At 39.9% G+C, this 18,322-nt stretch overlaps 1 protein-coding gene across 1 annotated transcript in view; it reads left to right on the top strand.

Annotated features, from left to right (window-relative positions):
- Positions 1-4,510: 4,510 nt before the first annotated feature.
- LEMD1 (LEM domain containing 1) overlaps positions 4,511-18,322 on the top strand; it is a gene marked incomplete at both ends in the record, with an annotated part of 32,117 nt that continues 18,305 nt past the window's right edge. The window contains 3 exons of the mRNA XM_081026188.1: positions 4,511-4,592; positions 5,182-5,304; positions 8,020-8,090. Coding sequence (XP_080882314.1) covers positions 4,511-4,592; positions 5,182-5,304; positions 8,020-8,090 — 276 coding nt within the window. The remainder of the gene's footprint in view (positions 4,593-5,181; positions 5,305-8,019; positions 8,091-18,322) is intronic.

The raw sequence follows: 18,322 nt of genomic DNA, 5'->3' as shown, positions 1-18,322 counted from the left end.
TTGCAAATGGTTCATTGGCAATAGAAACTGCAAATCTACTATCTGCTCCCCTATGTAAATTGCATTTACATTTAAATTGTGCATTCTTCCAAAGGATGGGGTTAGTAAATAACAGCAGATTAAACTTGAGGAGAGGAAATTGTGCCCCACAGTCAAACCTGAGACTGAAGTGACATCTGGCTTTTACTATTTCCGTTATTTCAGTTTAATAACAGCATGTGGCATTAAGGGAAAAGAAATTGGATCTACATTTTAATGAAAGGAGGAAGCTCTCAGGGTTTAGATACCTTATCATGTTGAATACCTAGTCGATTGGCAATTAAAACTTGCTTCCCTCAAGAAATAGAATGAACTATCTTTGCAGCCTTGGAGGGAATAAAAAACAAGCTAATGCCCAAGACTTCACAGATAAAACCAAAGGAAATGGGTGCTGTGAACATCAAAACCAAATATTTCAGGATACTGCAGAGTACAGAAATTCTTAAACAGAATAATGCTCAGAGTAGAATCATGAATATGCCGGTGGGATCTTCAACAGAATAACCTCAGACAGAATAGTTTGCACATAATAGGGGGCTCAACCCAATCAGGTCATCTGATTGAATTCTTTGTCAACTTAGCTTGTTTTAAACCCCAGAGGTCTGACCAAGAAAATATTTTAGAAATGTCTTTTTCATCCTAATAATTTAACTGCTTAAATGATAGCAATTCCACCTGCTGTCTGCTTTTTTTGTGGAAAGCAATTCTGGGAAACGTAAACAAATGTTTGTGCATCCTAATAACCCAAGCCTATCATTTATTTGCTTTGATTGAAACAAATGCGTCAATTTTCAAAGTCTTTGTCTGGTGCACTCAATGTTTGGATGTTGGCAAATATGTGTATTATATGTTTGTTTGGAAACTGATGCTCTATTCACAAACTCTGGAGCCTTCCTTAGCCATTGGAACCACAGCTTGGCATCACTCAATGAGCCTCCCTGACTATGCACCCAAAGGTGCTCTGTCCTTCCCAGCACTTGGAAAGTGTTGCAGTGATAGGATCCCATGTGTTACGGAGCGAGTTCCCAGAAAATGACCACGGAGCCGAATTGGACAAATTAACACTCTTTATTACAGATCCGAATCTGGGCTCAAGCCTCCACTGACACAGCAGTGAGCGAGAGCCCCGAGCACTGTTTCCCGTCCCTTTTTATTCTTTTTTTTCTTTCCTGTTACTTGTCCTTTTTTTGATTGGTGTGCCTTGGAGACAAAAAAGGGGTGCTGTTTTTTTAAGGGGATGTTCCCAGGGGTAGGTTTCCTTAAAGGGGATGTTCTGCTTGTCTTTGCTGCAGCAACAGGATATCCAGTTTTGGGGTAAGCTTGACTGGGTACATGTTTTTAACGGAAGAATTGTGCAGGTGGCCGAAAATTTCCCACGGCACTTTGTTCTGACCTGCTTATCTTCCATTGTTAGGTAGCTTGCCTAAACTGAATTGAGGCACGGGGTTGTGTTTTTTTTTTTTTTCTTGACCTCCTCGTCACACCATGGGCAAGTGTAAATAGGATAGAGCCTCCTGAGGAAAAGATGTGGAAACTCTCTGAGGATAGGGCTGATGAATAATTAGAATAATGGAAAACACTAATATAATGCTTACTGTGTATTATAACTCATTGAATGCTCATAACAGACCTGTGAGGTAGATACCATTGTTACCACCATTGCAGATGAAGAAAAAGAGACAAAGAAAGGTTAGTAACTTTCCCCACCAGACGTCACCCAGATGGTAAGACAGAGCTGGGATGTGACTCCAGCCAAGCTGTCTCCACTGTCCCCTTAACCTCTTTCAGATGACTCCCTCTTATCCTTGGTTTTTAATTAAAGCATTGTGCTTTCCTAAAGTTACATTTTTGTCTTGCTTAATTGTTTCAGCATAATTTGTCTTGCATAATTGTCTCATCAGTCTCTTTTGAAAGACTGAAGTGAATAGTCTAAGGGATCTTTCCTTAAACAAAATAAAGCAACAACAACAAAAACTGGCCTCCTGTAATACAGATAACAACATCTGTCCTGGAGGTCTTACAGGAGTGTGCAGAGGATGAAATGAGATGATATGAAAGTGCTTTGAAAAGGCTGAAACCATCAAAATTCTGCAATGTATTATTATTTACCTGTACTCTATCCTGATTCTTATTTTTCTAATTTTTAAATTTTTTATTGGGGAACAGTGTGCTTTTTTCCAAGATGTCAAGTCGTTGTTTTTCAATCTGGTTGTGGAGGGCGCAGCTCACTGGCCCATGTGGGACTCGAACCTGCGACCTTGGTGTTGTGAGCACCTCGATCTAACACCTGAGGCAACCAACTATCCAGCAGCCGGCCCAGCTCTGAGCTCAAGCCCACTGATCCATGTGGGAATCAAACCCGTGACCTTAGTGTTATGAGCACTACGCTCCAACCACTGAGCCAACTGGCTGGCCAGCGGCGGCTCAACTCCAAGCTCAAGCCGTTGTTTTCAATCTGGTTGTAGAGGGCGCAGTTCACTGGCCCATGTGGGAATCAAAGCAGCAACCTTGTTGTTAAGAGCTCACGCTCTAACCAACTGAGCCATCCGGGTGCCCCATCCTGATTCTTATTTTTAAATGAGCAATTACTTAATAAGTTAATAGAGTTTTTTCCACTTTCTCATTTTCCCTAGAGCTATCGCCAAACTACCCATCTACTACTGTGGGTCTTTTGATGATGGCCTAGACGCTTGAGTTTGTTTGATTTCTCCTTTGTCTCCCTAGTTTCTTGGCACCATTTGGTTTGGTAGCAGTCCTTTCTCCTCACGTCCTGTGCATGATAACTTCTCTGCATCCCGTGACATTTTACCACAGCAGTCAGCCTATGAAGTCGACTAGCGCCTTCTCCTGTTTGAACTTAGGTTAAATTAATCATCTGACGTTCACATCATTCTGTTGCTATGAGGTGACTGATGTCACACTGTCAGTATTATGATCATCATAACATTTAACAGGCAAAAGGGATTGGTTGCTAGCGGGAACCCTTGGGTGAAATCCCCCCAGCTTTAGTAACCAACCCAACTGCAAGACTTTAGACAACCATGTAAAGGGGTAAGTGGATTAATCATACTGTTGGATTCTATTTGAATATTTTTCTTCCATATGTGTGTTCCCTCCAGGCAATTGTCTAGTGTCACTTGAAATTGATGAGGGCACTTTTGGAGGTTATTTTTGGGAAGGTGGTGAAACAACAGACAGCTGTTCTCGGGAAGAAATATCACAAGATCCATCTAAGCTAGCTTCCAGTAAAAATAAAATTGGAAATGCATTGCCCTTTTCCTTCCAAACATTAGGTTGTTTACTAGTGACCTGAAAGTGTTAATTCAGCTTCCCAAACATGTAGAAAAGAAGGAAACGTACATTTACTAAGCACCTATTGTGCATCAAAATGTGACTCTAGTCAAAGTACAGCTTTCAAAGTAGAGAACTGTTAAACTAGGCGTTCTCAAACAACCCTGTTATACATGACAATTCACAGCTTTTTCTAGCTTGTGTACAATATTCTTCCTAATTAGACATTGACTGATCACCAATAAAAGCAGTCATTACTTAAAATTGGTTCAGATCCTCCAATACTCAGTAATTGTCTTGTAGTCGTTTTCACTGTGATATTAAAAAGCCTGGAAACATGATAGAAATGAAGTACAATAAATAAGCCCCTAAATTAAAAATCTCTGTTAAAAGGTTTGACAAATGGGTCTGTCTTTTTCAGGATTCTGTTAAGTAGGTAGAGGGGTCAGTTTGGGGGAATAGAGGGATCACCTGATTAAACTGATTGAACTTGAGGCTGTGCAGGTTTGGAAAGCCATATTAAGACTTGCGTAAATCTATATAAATCAATTTGTGTGCCAGCTGACTTTTTTCAAATGCCAATTCAGCAATTACAAAGACTGCTGGCGGTTAATTAAAAACTACCATCTCATTAGATTCAGAGTTGAATTACAAGTGTGAAAACTACTACTGTTTGCAGTAACTGAATGCTCCATACTCTCTGTACTCTCATCAAAAGGAGGACAGGGATAAATAACTTTCATTTAACTCACTAAAAAATCTCTCTCAGCTCTTTCATATTTAATTAACTTCTTTTCTTCTCAGAGCTTGAGTCTTACTCAGAGTTCCTAAGCAATAATAGAAACATTTGTTCATTTTGTGCAGAAGATTTTTCTCACATTCGTTGAGTAAAAAAGTTAGAAATAGTTGAACCCCAAGGACAGTGGGGGAAGTGACACCCATCCAAGCTTTGCATCAAGGCAACGAAAGCTGGAAAGAGATTTATGGCAGAAAACAGCAGAAAATGGTGATTTTTTTTTCTTTATTGCTTGTGTACCTCCAAGACTGGGGAGGTAGGGTTGTAAACATTTCTGTGGACTGGTAAAGTTTTAGTTCTTATTTGTAAGGTTGTCTTTGTGAACTTAATGTTTTACTATTTCAAAGATTTCACTGCCAGAAAAGAGACCAAACTTCTATCACCATGGTGGACGTGAAGTGTCTGAGTAACTCTGAATTACAGAATGAACTTCATAAGCTTGGATTTTCACCTGGGCCAATACTATGTATGTATGCAACAAATATTAAAGACTAATCATTTATTACTTATAAACTATGTCCAAAGATTTAAAATTATTTACAGTGGAAGCAACACATGCAACAAGAATCATTAAAATAGAAATAGGAAAATAAAAAAACTACAAAACCATAATGAGGGAAGAGGAGATGAATACATGCAGATCCTACTTACAGATTAGTAAGTATGGTGCCTTACACAAAAAATCCTTTTTCCGCCACAGTGAAAAACACGTTACTCTTGATTATATCACCCTAGAGTGTTTCTTTTTTTATTTTTAGTATATGTACTATGTTAACTATTTATGTATTTATTGTCCATATTCCCCATAGATAGGATTACGATTTTGTCAGTCTTGTTCTCAGATGTATCCAATGCCTGACTCTGTGGTTAACTCACAGAGACCTCACCTGAGGAAGGGAAGGAGTTGTGTAGCTGTGGGGTCCACCTCATTGTAAAAACCACAATTAATAAAGTAAGGTACAAGAATAAGGATCAGAGTTGTGAAATGCCTTGAATCCATTAGCATCCCATATACAAACAGAACAATTTAATCTGTTCTGTACATTTTCCCTCAGCTTCCACCAGAAAAGTGTATGAAAAAAAATTAAAGCAATTGTTGGTCTCACATCCCTGTACATCACCTGTGATGAATGGCCCCAAAACGCTGAAAAGAGCTCAGGACTATGAAGACAGTAAAGGTACCATTAGAAGCTGTACTGCTTGATAGCAACTTTGTACTTATTAATACCTTGGCCCGCATGACTTATGCAGCTTTAAATGGCATGCAGAGTGACCTGTGAAATAGCCATATGGCCTGTTTGCACACAGAGCCTGGAAAATAGGCCTCTGGGCTGCAAAAGGAATGTTCAACTCCATGTTTATATTCATGCAGTGACTCAATTGGGTGGAAAGTGGGGGCAAAGACTGGTCAATTTGCATGTCCTTTTGCTAACCAAAGCCAAATCTGTGTTTGATTTCTAAAACCAGAAGTTCCTACAGGTAATTTCCAGATCTCCTTTGAGTCTCAGCCTCTGTTTTGCTTCAATCAATAAATGTGACAATTATTTTCTTTGGATTAAGTGATTTCACATTCATTCAGAAAGATGAACCAGATTGTACCTCCCTTTGCCTACTGCCCCCCTGACTTAATGGGAGCTGCCCACAGCTGGTCTCTTGTAGGTCCCAGGTGGGTGGGGCGTGGTGGTCTCTGGGATCTGAGGGTTTCCCTTACAGCGGCCTTTGCCTAGGTATACCATTCTTCTGCAGGGGTTTGGGCTCTTAAGGGGTAGGCTTAAAGATTCCCACAGTACATTCCAAGGTTCTTTAATTCAATGAACATTTATTAGGACTTCTCTATGAGCCACAGAAAAATAACAAGAAGTACCATTTATTGAAGGCCACCAGTGCGTTTCCTGCCTAACTTACATTATCTCATTTAACCCTCATAACGCTTAGCTGGAGTTCAGACAGGCCAACTGACAGGCCCAGCATCATCTAGCTAGTAAGTGGCCCCAGAAGACAAGCATCTATTATGTGTCGTGAAGAGCAAGGTCCATCTGTCTTCATCACCACTACATGTCCAGCTCTTAGAACAAGACCAGGCCCACAGCAGGAATTCAGTGTATGTTTGTTGGATAAAAGTGATACAGAATTGAGATTTGAACCCAGATTTGAACTCTCATAATTGTGCTCTATCCACCACATGCCCTACACTTTTATCACAATTTCTATTGTGAGGATAAACACATTACATTTTTGACCATGTTTGACCCACAAAAAATAATGACAATTTCATATAGTTCAAATTAATAGTTTAATAAACAATATAAGTGCCTTGGGTCCTCTGAAAAGTCCCCTGTAATGCCTGATATTGAAGGTGGCACAGGTAATGAGAGCTTTCTCAAGAGTATGGCTTGGCTGGCTCACTTAAAGTGGGCAGCAGGGTTTGGGGGATGGACCCCTGAGCAGGACAGTTAGCATGGGGGTACATCAGGGCAAGTGGCTACCCCTTTCTGGATGTCGGATGTGTTCAATCCTGTTCCAGACCTGGGGCTGCCTCTGTTTCCTGCCCTGGAAAGGAGCTGAAGGGACTAGATCAGACTTCTAATGAAATGCAGTGCCAGGCTTGAAGATTACAGAAAGAAAATGTCACTGCTCATGACTGCCGAAGACTGCAGGTCAAAGCTGCAAAGTCAAGCTGTCATGGTCTCAGGCCAAGCTGCCTGGTTTCCAGTATGCAGCCCCCCACGCAGTACCCCACAAAGGTGCATTTATGCTGGGCTAGAAGAAAAGTGGTCTTTTGGTTTGTAAGCTTTGCCATTGCTTTACATTGTGTCCATCTGATGCTAGTCAACCATGGGCAATCAAGTCAGAGGTGGAAGCTCTGGTTCAGCCCTACCCTTATAATGCAATTCTGTGATGTCAATGGCCTGTGGTGGGTACAAGTAGGAAACCTGCTTCTCCAGGTGAGGTCTGAATCAGACATATGAATTTGCTCATTGAAGGAGCCTCATAGACTCTGGTGTCATTAGAATAGAGGGGTTGACATGGAACTGATGGGGTCCTATGGAGATTCAGCGTTGAGCCTTTTACAGGAAAACCTAGTCCTATGATGAGGTTGTGGTAGGGAAGGGTCGGGGGGCAGTTCCAGATCTGAGGCTGGGCATTAGGTCATCTAAACCATGGATAGATTCAATTTTTCTCACTTTTACTGATTGTTTGGGCACTGGGTGGACATAGCTTTAGTGATCTACCCTGTTTTCAAACTTCCCAAATATTTTTGACTTGGGGAGCTCATTTAAAATCTCTTCTGTTAAAAGCTCTGCTGATGTGCAAGAATACACAATTGCCCCAAGTTTATCAAAATTCTTCTTCACAGACTGAAGGCCAGGGCTGATCAACAGCAACCTTTTCTGCCCTGGCTGTTCCCCTGGTTCTAAAGCCCTTTTAGCACAGGTCTGGCCTTCTTTCCCCTGGGAGTTTCTTTAGATACGGAAGGAGAAAATTCTCCTGTCCTATCTTGACATTCAGAGATGCACGAGGTTTACAGCTGGCTTGAAGGGGCAATGATTAGACTGCAAATATCCCCCAGATGAGCAGCGGCTCAGCTCTGCAAGGTATTGCTCTCAGAGGCATAGAAACAGGACAGCCTCCCTGTTAGGAGCACTCTCGTTGTTCCCAGGGGAAGGCCTAAGAGTGTTCCACAAAGGCCACTGCAGAAATGTTCATTTCTCTCAGAAGGGCAAAGTGAATTTGAACTCTCATAAATGTGCTCTTTCCACCACATACCCTACACTTTTCTCACAAAAATCTGCCCTACAATTGGTAGAATTCATCCTGATGCTCGGTTCTTATTTCCTTGGCTAGCTAGTATGTTCTCATGGCCTATTTTCCTTTTGTTTCCCATGATCCAGAGCTTAATGCCACTATCATTTTGAAAGGAAATATCATACTCTCATCAGAAAAAAACAAGGGACCCAAAAAAGTATGTACAATTCTAATGCATGAATACTTTTACACATATATTAAGTATAGGAAATAGCACTTTTCATGTGTACTAAGAAAGGAAACAGCAAGTCAATACATTCTGCTATAGTGGGAAAATCCTAGTTTAAAGAAGCTCATTTTAATTCAGGTTCTTGTTTTATGTAATAGTTTTGTGAAACTATTACCGGGTTCTAGCACAGGACCCAGAGTAAAAGGGTCCTCAGGCCCTCCCTGAAAGAGCAGCCAGCCTGCTGTGCCCTGCAGCTGTCATCGCCTCTCGCCTTTCACCCACTGTAGTCTACATTCACATATAGCATTGAGCACTGTTCTAGACCACATGGAGCACAGGGCCTTTGTCCCTTCCTCGTCCCCAGACACTGAGGTCTGACCTCTACCCTCACCACCATATTGGAGCACTCAGCCAAGTGTGTGAGTAACATGTTTTGGGGTGAGGCCAGATGGTTTAGAGTCCGTGCCCTTCCACTTGCCAGTTGTGTGACTCTGGAGAAGTCACTTAACAGATCTGAACCTCCCTGTGCAGTTTAATAGCAGTTCCTACCTCAGATGTTCAGTGTGAAGCGCAAGGCAGGCAAAACCCTTAGCACAGAACACAGCACGTAATTCGTTTACATAATGGACTCCGAGATACCAATGCTAGTGACTGAGTCTTTTGACCTCAGTCCCTCTTTATTTAGAGGCGCCTGCCTCCTGGGATTTTGGAACCTGTGGGGACAGAGCCAGGAGTGCAATTTCCAGGCTCTCGGCCTCTGTGGAAAGGTGCTGGCTCGGGTAGTAAATGGCCATCAACTGTGATTGGATGTCCATCAGCTGTGGCTGATCAGTTGGCCGTCAGCTGTAACCAGTGAGCCATTGGCCACTAATATAACTGCTGTGGTTACGCTAGCAGAAAAATGGCGGCCTAGCAAGAAGATGGTGGCTGAGCCTGCAAGCGGTGCAGTGAGGGTTGCGAACAGTGTGGCTCCTGCTTCCTGTTTCTCCAACCTAGCCGCTAGAGAGAATATAGTAGTATGACTCCCCTATTTGTGGCTCCATGGGTGTTCCTTTTTGGCCTCACCATGTCCTGCGTTCTTATGTGGGGAGCGGGAGCAGAGACCCTGCATGACACCCTGCATGACAGCAACTCTGTGCTCTCTCTCGGTTCTTGATTTTCCCTCTGACTATTTTCATTCTGACTCTGTCTTCTGGGCCCTAAATGTACCTTGTACGTGAGATCTCTGTCTTCAGCCCCCTTCTCTTCCTGTTCTGCACCGTGCGTCCCTTGGCCATCTCATTCACTTACCACTTCTGTATCATGACTGCACATCTAACCTTCACGCAGGACCTCTCTCCGGAGCCACAGGCCTGCATATGCTGTACAGCCTACGAAGCTCCTTTCCTCTTCTTGTATTCACTGAACAAATGGTTATTTATGACCACGAGCATTTCATAGGTTATACAGATGTGTTCATACTTCTCCCATGGTTATTCTCAGCACCTTATATTCAGGATATCCAGGACCACTTGTGTTCATGGCCTCTTTCTGTCTTGATGGTTCTACCTTCCCACTATCCAGGCTCAAAATCACAAAGTTACCTTGGAACACCTACTCCCCACAGCTCCTCACATATAAACAGTTGCCATGTCCTATGGATTTGAATTATGATTTAAAAAAATCTATACCTCCTTTCTCTTCCCACTGCTGCTATCCCAGCTTGTACTCATATTACTTCTTCTTTTTTTTTTTTTTTAATTTGAACAATTACAATACCTTTCTAACTGATCCCTGCCTCAGCCTTTACCAACTGCAGTCCAGATCTACAGAGATGGAATCATATCATGTTTTGCCCAGAAACTTTCAAAACAAGATGCAAGCTTACTACCCACCATGAGGAAACTCCAATATCTCCTGTAAAGTTATCTCCCTCACCATCAAACCCAACCAATACCTATCCTGTTTCTGCACCTCTCACACCTCTTCCCATGCACCTTTGTCTCAACTATTCTGTATACTTGCATTTCTTTCCATTCTTTCCACCCCCACCCCATTCTTCTTCCTGTTAAAATCCTGTGCTCATTTAAGGAACGCTACAAAGGCCCTTCTGTGCATCCCTTTAAAATTGCATTTTATCCCCTTCAGGAGCTGCCACAGTGTTTAGCACTTGAAGGAGCCCAAAGATCACTTCCTCAAGTCTACCAAACAGCTCAAGTGACACATAGGTTACTTTGCAAATATGGTCTAGTACTTAAGCTACTTGCTGAGTTTAAATAAATAAAAAGAAAACCTCAGGCAAACATTCCTGCAGTAAGCTGTAACTTTAGCTTCCCATCTAAACATAACTCGAATTTGATGAAATAAGTCTGATACCAAATTTTCTAAAAGGATTTTTAAAATCTTTCAAATGGCTCATCAAAGGAGTCCTTTCTATTCAGTAAACCTCGTTTCCACAGAAAACCCTTTTGTACGGTTCCTGCAGACATTCACAGGAAGAAAAGCAACCTGACTATCTAAAACGCATCAGGTGGGTCCAATGCCCTTCAGGCTTTGCTTTACATAAACCTGAAATAAAACCACATCAATATTTTGAATTGGCAATAGAATTAAATAGAAAGTTTGTGATGGCATAACATGTTTTGATCTGAGGGATTTATATAAGCCATTTTGATTCTCAAAAGGGCCTCAAGACAGCTGTTCAACTTTAAATCCAAAAGTAAATGTAAATAAGCATTTAAATTTCCACGTAAAAGATAGTAGAAAGTGTGTTTATTGAGACACTTGTCTAACACCATAGACTTTAATTACTTAAGAGCAGTGGTCTGTACCTAACCATCCTTTAAATATTTCTTTGAAACACCAATGAACACAGACTTTCGTCTCATTTTAGTAGGTTTCTAATGGAACACAAACCACTTTGAGATTTGGATTATGTCAATTTCTGGACAATTTTAAACAACTGTACATGTGTGTTTTATCAAATTACATATGCAGGCCATTTGATTTGGTGATTTGGTGATTAAGACCACTTAGAAAGCTAGGTCAATATTTTTTTAATTGGGGATTTTCTCATCAGGTAGACTCTAGACACAGCTTAAGCTTCCACTGATGGAGTAGGGCATGAAGCCAATGTGTGTAACTTGGGATCTAAAACCTCTTGTACTTGAGAGGGGAAATGAGATTTGGGGATGGCTGGGAGGCAGGATAATCTTCAATGTCAGGCTGCATAAAGTGCGGTTTGATAGGGCGGCCATATAATTTATCACTCCAAACAGGATGCTTTCGAGAATGAAAGGGAACACTAACCAGAAGGAATGCTGGAATAACAGGAGTAAAGCTGGACTATCCCAGCAAACCAGGACATATGGTCACCCTGGGTTTGGGATGTTTGTACATGCACACCAGTCTGTGGAGGGCTGCTGCATCCAACACTCAGAGGGCTACTGGCCCTGGAGTTGTGCTCCTGAGCGTCCCTGGCCCCATCTGGGTGATTCCTTATTCTCCCTCAAACACGAAATGCTCTTTCCTGCCAGAATCTCTGTTCATTCTGTTCTCCCAGCCTGGAGAACACATTCTCCTAGGAATTTCTCAAACTGTGTTATTTGGGCTTGGGCCTTGGAATCTGCCTTTTCCATCAGTCCCTATTCCCACCCTCTGCCCAAGAGCTTTTGCTCTGTTTTGTAAAATGTTGATGGCAAACCTATGTCTTGAACCCTCTGCATTTAATTCAATGCCAGGCATATGGAGGGAGGGGAGTTACTCAGTGAACTGAAAGGAGACTTTGTCCTATAATGATGTCAATAACCTTTCTTTTTCTGACTCCCTATTCTGTATCATCTCTTTTGTCACTTAGACATACCTTTATGTATTCATACAGGCCATGCCTTATGGGCAGGAATTCCTCAGAAATGTAGCTGTGCTCTTCTCAGTGCATCACACTGGGGAACAATGTCATCCTGTACCACTGCTGGTGATGTTAACCTTATTCACCTGGAAAAGTTGGTGTCTGTAAAATTTCTCCATAAAACCGTCATTTTCCCATTTGTAATTGAACAGTATTTTGTGGGGAATACTGAAATGACATCAGCATAGTCTTCTATTCAAACCTCGTTCATTAGCCATAGCTCCCATAGATGACTACCTGATAACTTCCATTGTAATGACGGCCTATCAAGACTTTCTATTTCTGTTATTTCCTCTGCATTTATTAGTCTGTATTTTACTGTAAGGAAGAACTTCCCTCCTTCCTCACTTATTTATTTGTTTATTCTTTGTTTTATTCATTCATTCATATTAGTATTAGTATGGACTCATTGATTCTTTTTAATTCGATGGGCTGTATTCATTCATATCATTATTTATTTTAATGCTCAGATTGTTCCAGTTTTGGCCAGTGGGAACCCCTTCAAGATGGAGACTGTCTTTTTGACATGTCCTCATTATTCCTTGAGCATTTCCTTAGTTTCTGGCACAAAAACATATTTCAGACCTATCTTGTACTTTTCTTGCCCCAGGAGCCTTTGTTCCTTTTACCAGAATTGTGCTTAGAAGCCAAGATCTAGGCCTTCAGTGAGCTCATTTCTACTGGGGAGTCATTGTTTCTGGACCTCCCAGTGGATAGAACTGGAAAACAAATGTGTACATATAAGTACACATGCACATATGCATTTATAACTATTTATATCTGTCTCCACATACATTTAAAAATCATGAGTTCACTGATCTCCAAATACAATCCAATATTTTAGTGTTTTTCCTAACCTTTCCACTTTCTATGTTGATAAGTCATTCCTGTGACATTGAGAAACCTGGCTTCCATTTTCCTCAATATGTTTACCTTTTGCTTAGCTTTCTAATTTCCTCAGAGTAACCCGTCTCACAATCATAATAGCCACCTCCTTCTCTGCATAACCATCATCACCTCCTACTTTACCACTGAATAGGTCAATGCCTCCATGTGGCCCTCCCATCATTGTCTCTCTTCCCTGGACACAGGACACACTAATGCTTCCATGCTGTCCCCTTCCCTACCTCTGCCTTCAACTATCAGGAACCCCAATATATATGGCCCCGCATTTCTTTGGCCTCCACGCATGCTGACACTCTGCATTCATGTTCCCTCTGCCCCATTTTCTGTGCAGGACACACTGATATCCCAGGGAGGGAAAAAGAAGGGAAAGAAAGTTTCATGTTGGTTTTTTTTTCTCCTTCTAATTCTGAGGTCTGTTTCAATGTCTTTGTGCCAAAACTTAAATAGGATTTTTACTCCTTGTGTCTCAGTTGCTATTGTTGCTGATAAGATACCTTGTAGGCCTATAATTAGCATGTGTGGAGCCTAACCCAAATGCTGCAATCAGAAGGCCCAATGAACCAAAGGAATACATATTAAAGGACTACCATTAAGTGTGTGGTTTGAGTTGCATGTAAAGGTTTTAGGCTACCTAACGTTAAACATCTCTATAATTAATTAATTGAAAAGTACCTTATTCCCAATAGTAGTTGTATATTCCAATTGGGGCAAAGTGAAGAGTAAATTACATATTCAATAATTACTTAATAAGCCCTTAGTTCTTACCTTTGACGTGTGCTAATGGGAGCTAAATGCCATCTTTACAAGGAATGTAATTTAACATTTTTCCTGTAAAAATACTGACCGTCTGGTAGATATGCTTAAATATGCTTAATGATCAATGTGTCTTTATCTTATTGATTATATGCTGATTCTTTCTGTGTAATAGAACCCAGTTTTTGAAATACAAGAGCAGCAGGAAGAGATAGTGAAATCAAACTTTTATTACAATGATTCTAAGATGATAATAAAGGTAAACTTATTTATTTTCATAAAACTTAATTATGAGCAGTCTCTTTCCATAGGAAAAATATGAATTTGTTTAGAAAACTCAGCTTTCCTTTCCCTGCATCTAAGGATATAACGAAACTGACTTTAGTTATTTTATAATTTGCATTATGGGTATATATATATATATATATATATATATATATCCATTTTAGGGAGAGGAGTTTCCTGTTGTATCTCCCCTATGAGCACTCCTGAGTTATTTTGATCTCTTGGGACTTGTTAGGGCTTCCTGAGTACCAGGCACTATTCATCACAATGCATGAGGCCAGGCATCATTTATTATAATTATTGAGCATAAAATTTCCTATCTAAAAGGCTTCTTGGAGAGGCTATGTGTTCATCTTACACATGCAGAAACCAGAGAGGGGATATGACTTGCCTAAGACCACACAGAGTTAGAAGAAACTTTGGAAATGGAATTTCAGTCTTCTAATTTCCATTCTATAGCCCTTTCCATTATATCAAGCTGCCAAAGGAAGAGGAAAAACAACCAGGCACCTGAGTAGTGAAATAGCTCCCTCCAGTGTCTCTTTTCATGGTGTCCCAGAAGGACTCCAGGACATCTCTTCACCTATGGAAGTAAAGGCTTTCTTTCTGGTGATTGCTCTGCCATGGGAGTCCATATGAGGCATTTTTTGGTGACCCTTCCATCTCCACATTAAAGCCATGGTACAGAAATCAGCACAGTTAAAATGGGTGTAGTTATGTGAATTACACATATAACATATAACACGATTAACCTGGAATTTACCCAATTAGACAGAAGAAAATTCAAACCTGAAAACTTTTTTTGACATTTCATTATAACATATGCATCTATAAAGGTATAAAGAATTATGTAATGAGCAGTTAGATTCTCAGCCTAGAGATTAAAAATTAAATTATTGCTAATTCAGTAGAAGACCCCAATGTATTCCCCCTTGATCATATTCCCCTTCGTTCATTTCCCCAAGATAACCACTATCCTGAATTTTCTACTTACCATTCTTTCCATTTCTTTACAGTATCCACAAACTTTAGTTCAATTTCTCATGATTTTGGATTTTATTTAAATGATATCATAGTGTAAGTATTCTTCTATAATTTCCCTTTATCATCCACCATTATGTTATGAGCTTCATCCAATATTTGTAGCTCTCATTCATTCATTTTGATTGCTATATAATTATTGTAAAAATACATTTATCCATTCTTTATGAGACATTTGGATTGTTTTCAAGTTTTCCCAATATAAGCAATGTTGCTACAAACATTGTAGCACATGATCCATTGTGTACAGTGCAAGAGCGTTTTTCTAATTAAATGTACCTAGGAGTGGAACTGTTGACTTGAAGGATATATACCTCTTCAGCTTAATAGGTCATGCTAAATTGCTCTAAAAATGGCTGCACCATTTTACATTCCTACCAGCAATATATTAATATATTGAGAGCTGCATTGTTCGAAATCTTCAAAATTTAATATTACCAGATTCAATTTTTGTCAATGTAAAGGGTGTAAAATTGTATTTCATTACAATTGTAGTTTGTATTTCTCTTATTACTAATAAGGCTGAACATCTTCTCAAGTTTGTTGGTCATTTACGTTTTCTCATCTGTGAAATGCCTGTTCATGTCTTTTGCCCATTTTTCTATTAGGTTGTTTTTCCTTTTCCTGTTAATTTATAGGAGCTCTTTATCTATTTTGGATACTAATCCTTTGTCAGCCATAAGTGTAGCACATATCTTCTAGTATTAATAGTTTGGCCTTGTATTTTTTTTTTTTTTGCAGCAGTTTTAAATTCACAGCAAAATTGAGAGGAAGGTACAGAGATTCCCAAATACCCCCTGCCCCCACCCCCACCCCCACATGTAGAGTCTCCTCATTGCTAACATCTTCTACCAGTGGGCTTGTCTTTTCATACTTTTCTTGGTGCCTTTTGTTTTTTTTAAAACATTTGAGTTTTTAATTTTTTTTTTTTATTTTGGAGGAAGGTAAACAAGACTTTTTATTGGGGAACAGTGTGTACTTCCAGGACATTTTCCAAGTCAAGTTGTTGTCCTATCAATCCTAGTTGTGGAGGGTGCAGTTCAGCTCCAAGTCCGGTTGCCGTTGTTAGTTGCAGGGGGCACAGACCATCATCCCTTCCGGAAGTCGAACGGACAACCTTGTGGCTGAGAGCCCCGCGCTCCAACCAACTGAGCCATCTGGCACTGGCCCATGTGGGAATCGAACTGGCAGCCTTCGGTGTTAGGAGCACTGAACTCCAACCGCCTCAGCTACTGGGCCGGCCCCTCTTGGTTTCTTTTTAAAAATGTCATCAAAAAATATTTTCAAACTTACAGAAAGTTTCCAACAAAGAATTCCTGTATGGCCTTCACCCAGATTTACCAATTGTTAACATTTTACCACATTTGTTTTATAATTTTATCTATTTATTACTTTTTCTTGAACTAAATTGCAGACATCATGTAAATATCTTTTACTTTCTCACAAAAACTTCAGTATATATTTCTTTAGACTAAAGACATAGGGATATTCCCACCATAATGATGAGAACCAGAAATGTTTTATTATATTAAATTCACAGAACATAAAATGTACTATACCATTTTAAATTGCATGACTCAATGGCATATATGACATTCATAATGCCACCTTTATCTAGTTTCAAAACATTTTATCACCCCAAAATAAAACTCAGTACCCATTAAACAGTTATTCCATAACCTCCTCCTGGCATCTACTAATCTGCTTTCTGTTTCAATGGATTTTACCTTCTGTATATTTCATATAAATGGAGTCATTTGATATGTGATGTTTTGTGACTGACTTTTTTCACTTAACATAGGTTTTCAAGGTTCATCCACATTGTAGCAAGTATCTGTATCAGAACATCATCTTTTTTTATAACTGAATAATATTCTATGGTATGGATATACCACAATGTGTTTATTCATTCATTTACTACAGATATTTGGATTATTTCTACCTCTTAGCTATCGGAAATAATGCTACTATAAACTTTCATGTGTACATATTTGAGTATCTGTTTTCAATTCTTTTGGATATACGAGATGTGATCAAACAATACAGTGAATGTTTAAATTTTTAAAATTTATGGGCGACTGGTTTGCTCAGTGGTTAGAACACGGTGCTCATAACATCAAGGTTGCCGGTTTGAGTCCAACATAGACCAATGAGAAGCAACGGTTTGAGCTTGGAGCTGGGCCACTGGTGGGCAGCCAGTTGGCTCAGTGGTTGGAGTGAGGTGCTCATAACACAAGAGACTCCTGTTCGAGTCCCACATAGGCCAGTGAGCTGTGCCCTCCACAACTCGATTGAAAAAATGACTTGACTTGGAGCTGAGCTGCGCTCCCCACTAGATTGAAAAACAACTTGACATCCTGGGAAAACACACTGTTCCCAAATTAAAAAAAGTTATTACAATAAAAGACACATTGACATTAATCCCCCTCAAAATATTCCCCCTTGCTTTGAATCTGTAGATTTATGTCTTTTGCAAATTTGAGACATTTTCAGCCATTATTTCTTCAAATACCTTTTTTCATCTCCACCTCATTCTCATTCTCCTCTTCTTCAAGGATTATGATGACAAAAATATTAGATCTTCTATTATAATCCCATAAGGCCCTGAGACTCTGGGTTTTTGTTTTGGGAGTTTTTTGGTCTATTTTTCTCTCTGCTGTTCATTTTAAGTGCTTTGAACAGTTCTATCTTCAAGTTCATTGATGCTTTCCTCTGTTTTCTCCATTCTGTTGTCAAGCCCATCTTGTGAGTTTCTTTTTACTTCAGTTATTGAATATTTTTTTATTCTAAAATGTACACTTGGTTCTTCTTTATATATGATATCTGACAATTACATTCGCGAACTCAACCTAGATAAAGTGCTACATACCTTATTGCTGAATATCACCACAGTCTCCTTTGAAGTACTCCCCTTGGAAAGCTATGCACTGACGCCAGCACCTAGTCCACCCTTAAAAGCAATTTTGGAACTTTTTTCTTGGAATTGCCATCAGAGCTGTCATTGCATTATCCTTGATGTCCTGAATGTCATCAAAATGTCTTCCTTTCACTATTTTCTTTATCTTTAAGTAAAGAAAGAAGTCATTGGGAGCCAGGTCAGGTGAGTAAGGAGGGTGTTTCACTGCAGTTATTTGTTTACTGGCTAAAAACTCCCTCACAGACAGTGCCGTGTGAGCTGGTGCATTGTCATGATGCAAGAGCCATGAATTGTTGGTGAAAAGTACAGGTCGTTTTTATCTAACTTTTTCACAAAGCCTTTCAGCACTTCCAAATAGTAAATTTAGTTAACTGTTTGTCCAGTTGGTACAAATTCATAATGAATAATCCTGCTGATATCAAAAAAATGTTA

This window comes from Rhinolophus hipposideros (genome assembly GCF_964194185.1).
Source record: "Rhinolophus hipposideros genome assembly, chromosome: 19".
Taxonomy (NCBI): Eukaryota; Metazoa; Chordata; class Mammalia; order Chiroptera; family Rhinolophidae; genus Rhinolophus; species Rhinolophus hipposideros.
The sequence above is the reverse complement of the archived record's forward strand: the minus strand, read 5'-3'. Positions and strand labels throughout refer to the sequence as shown.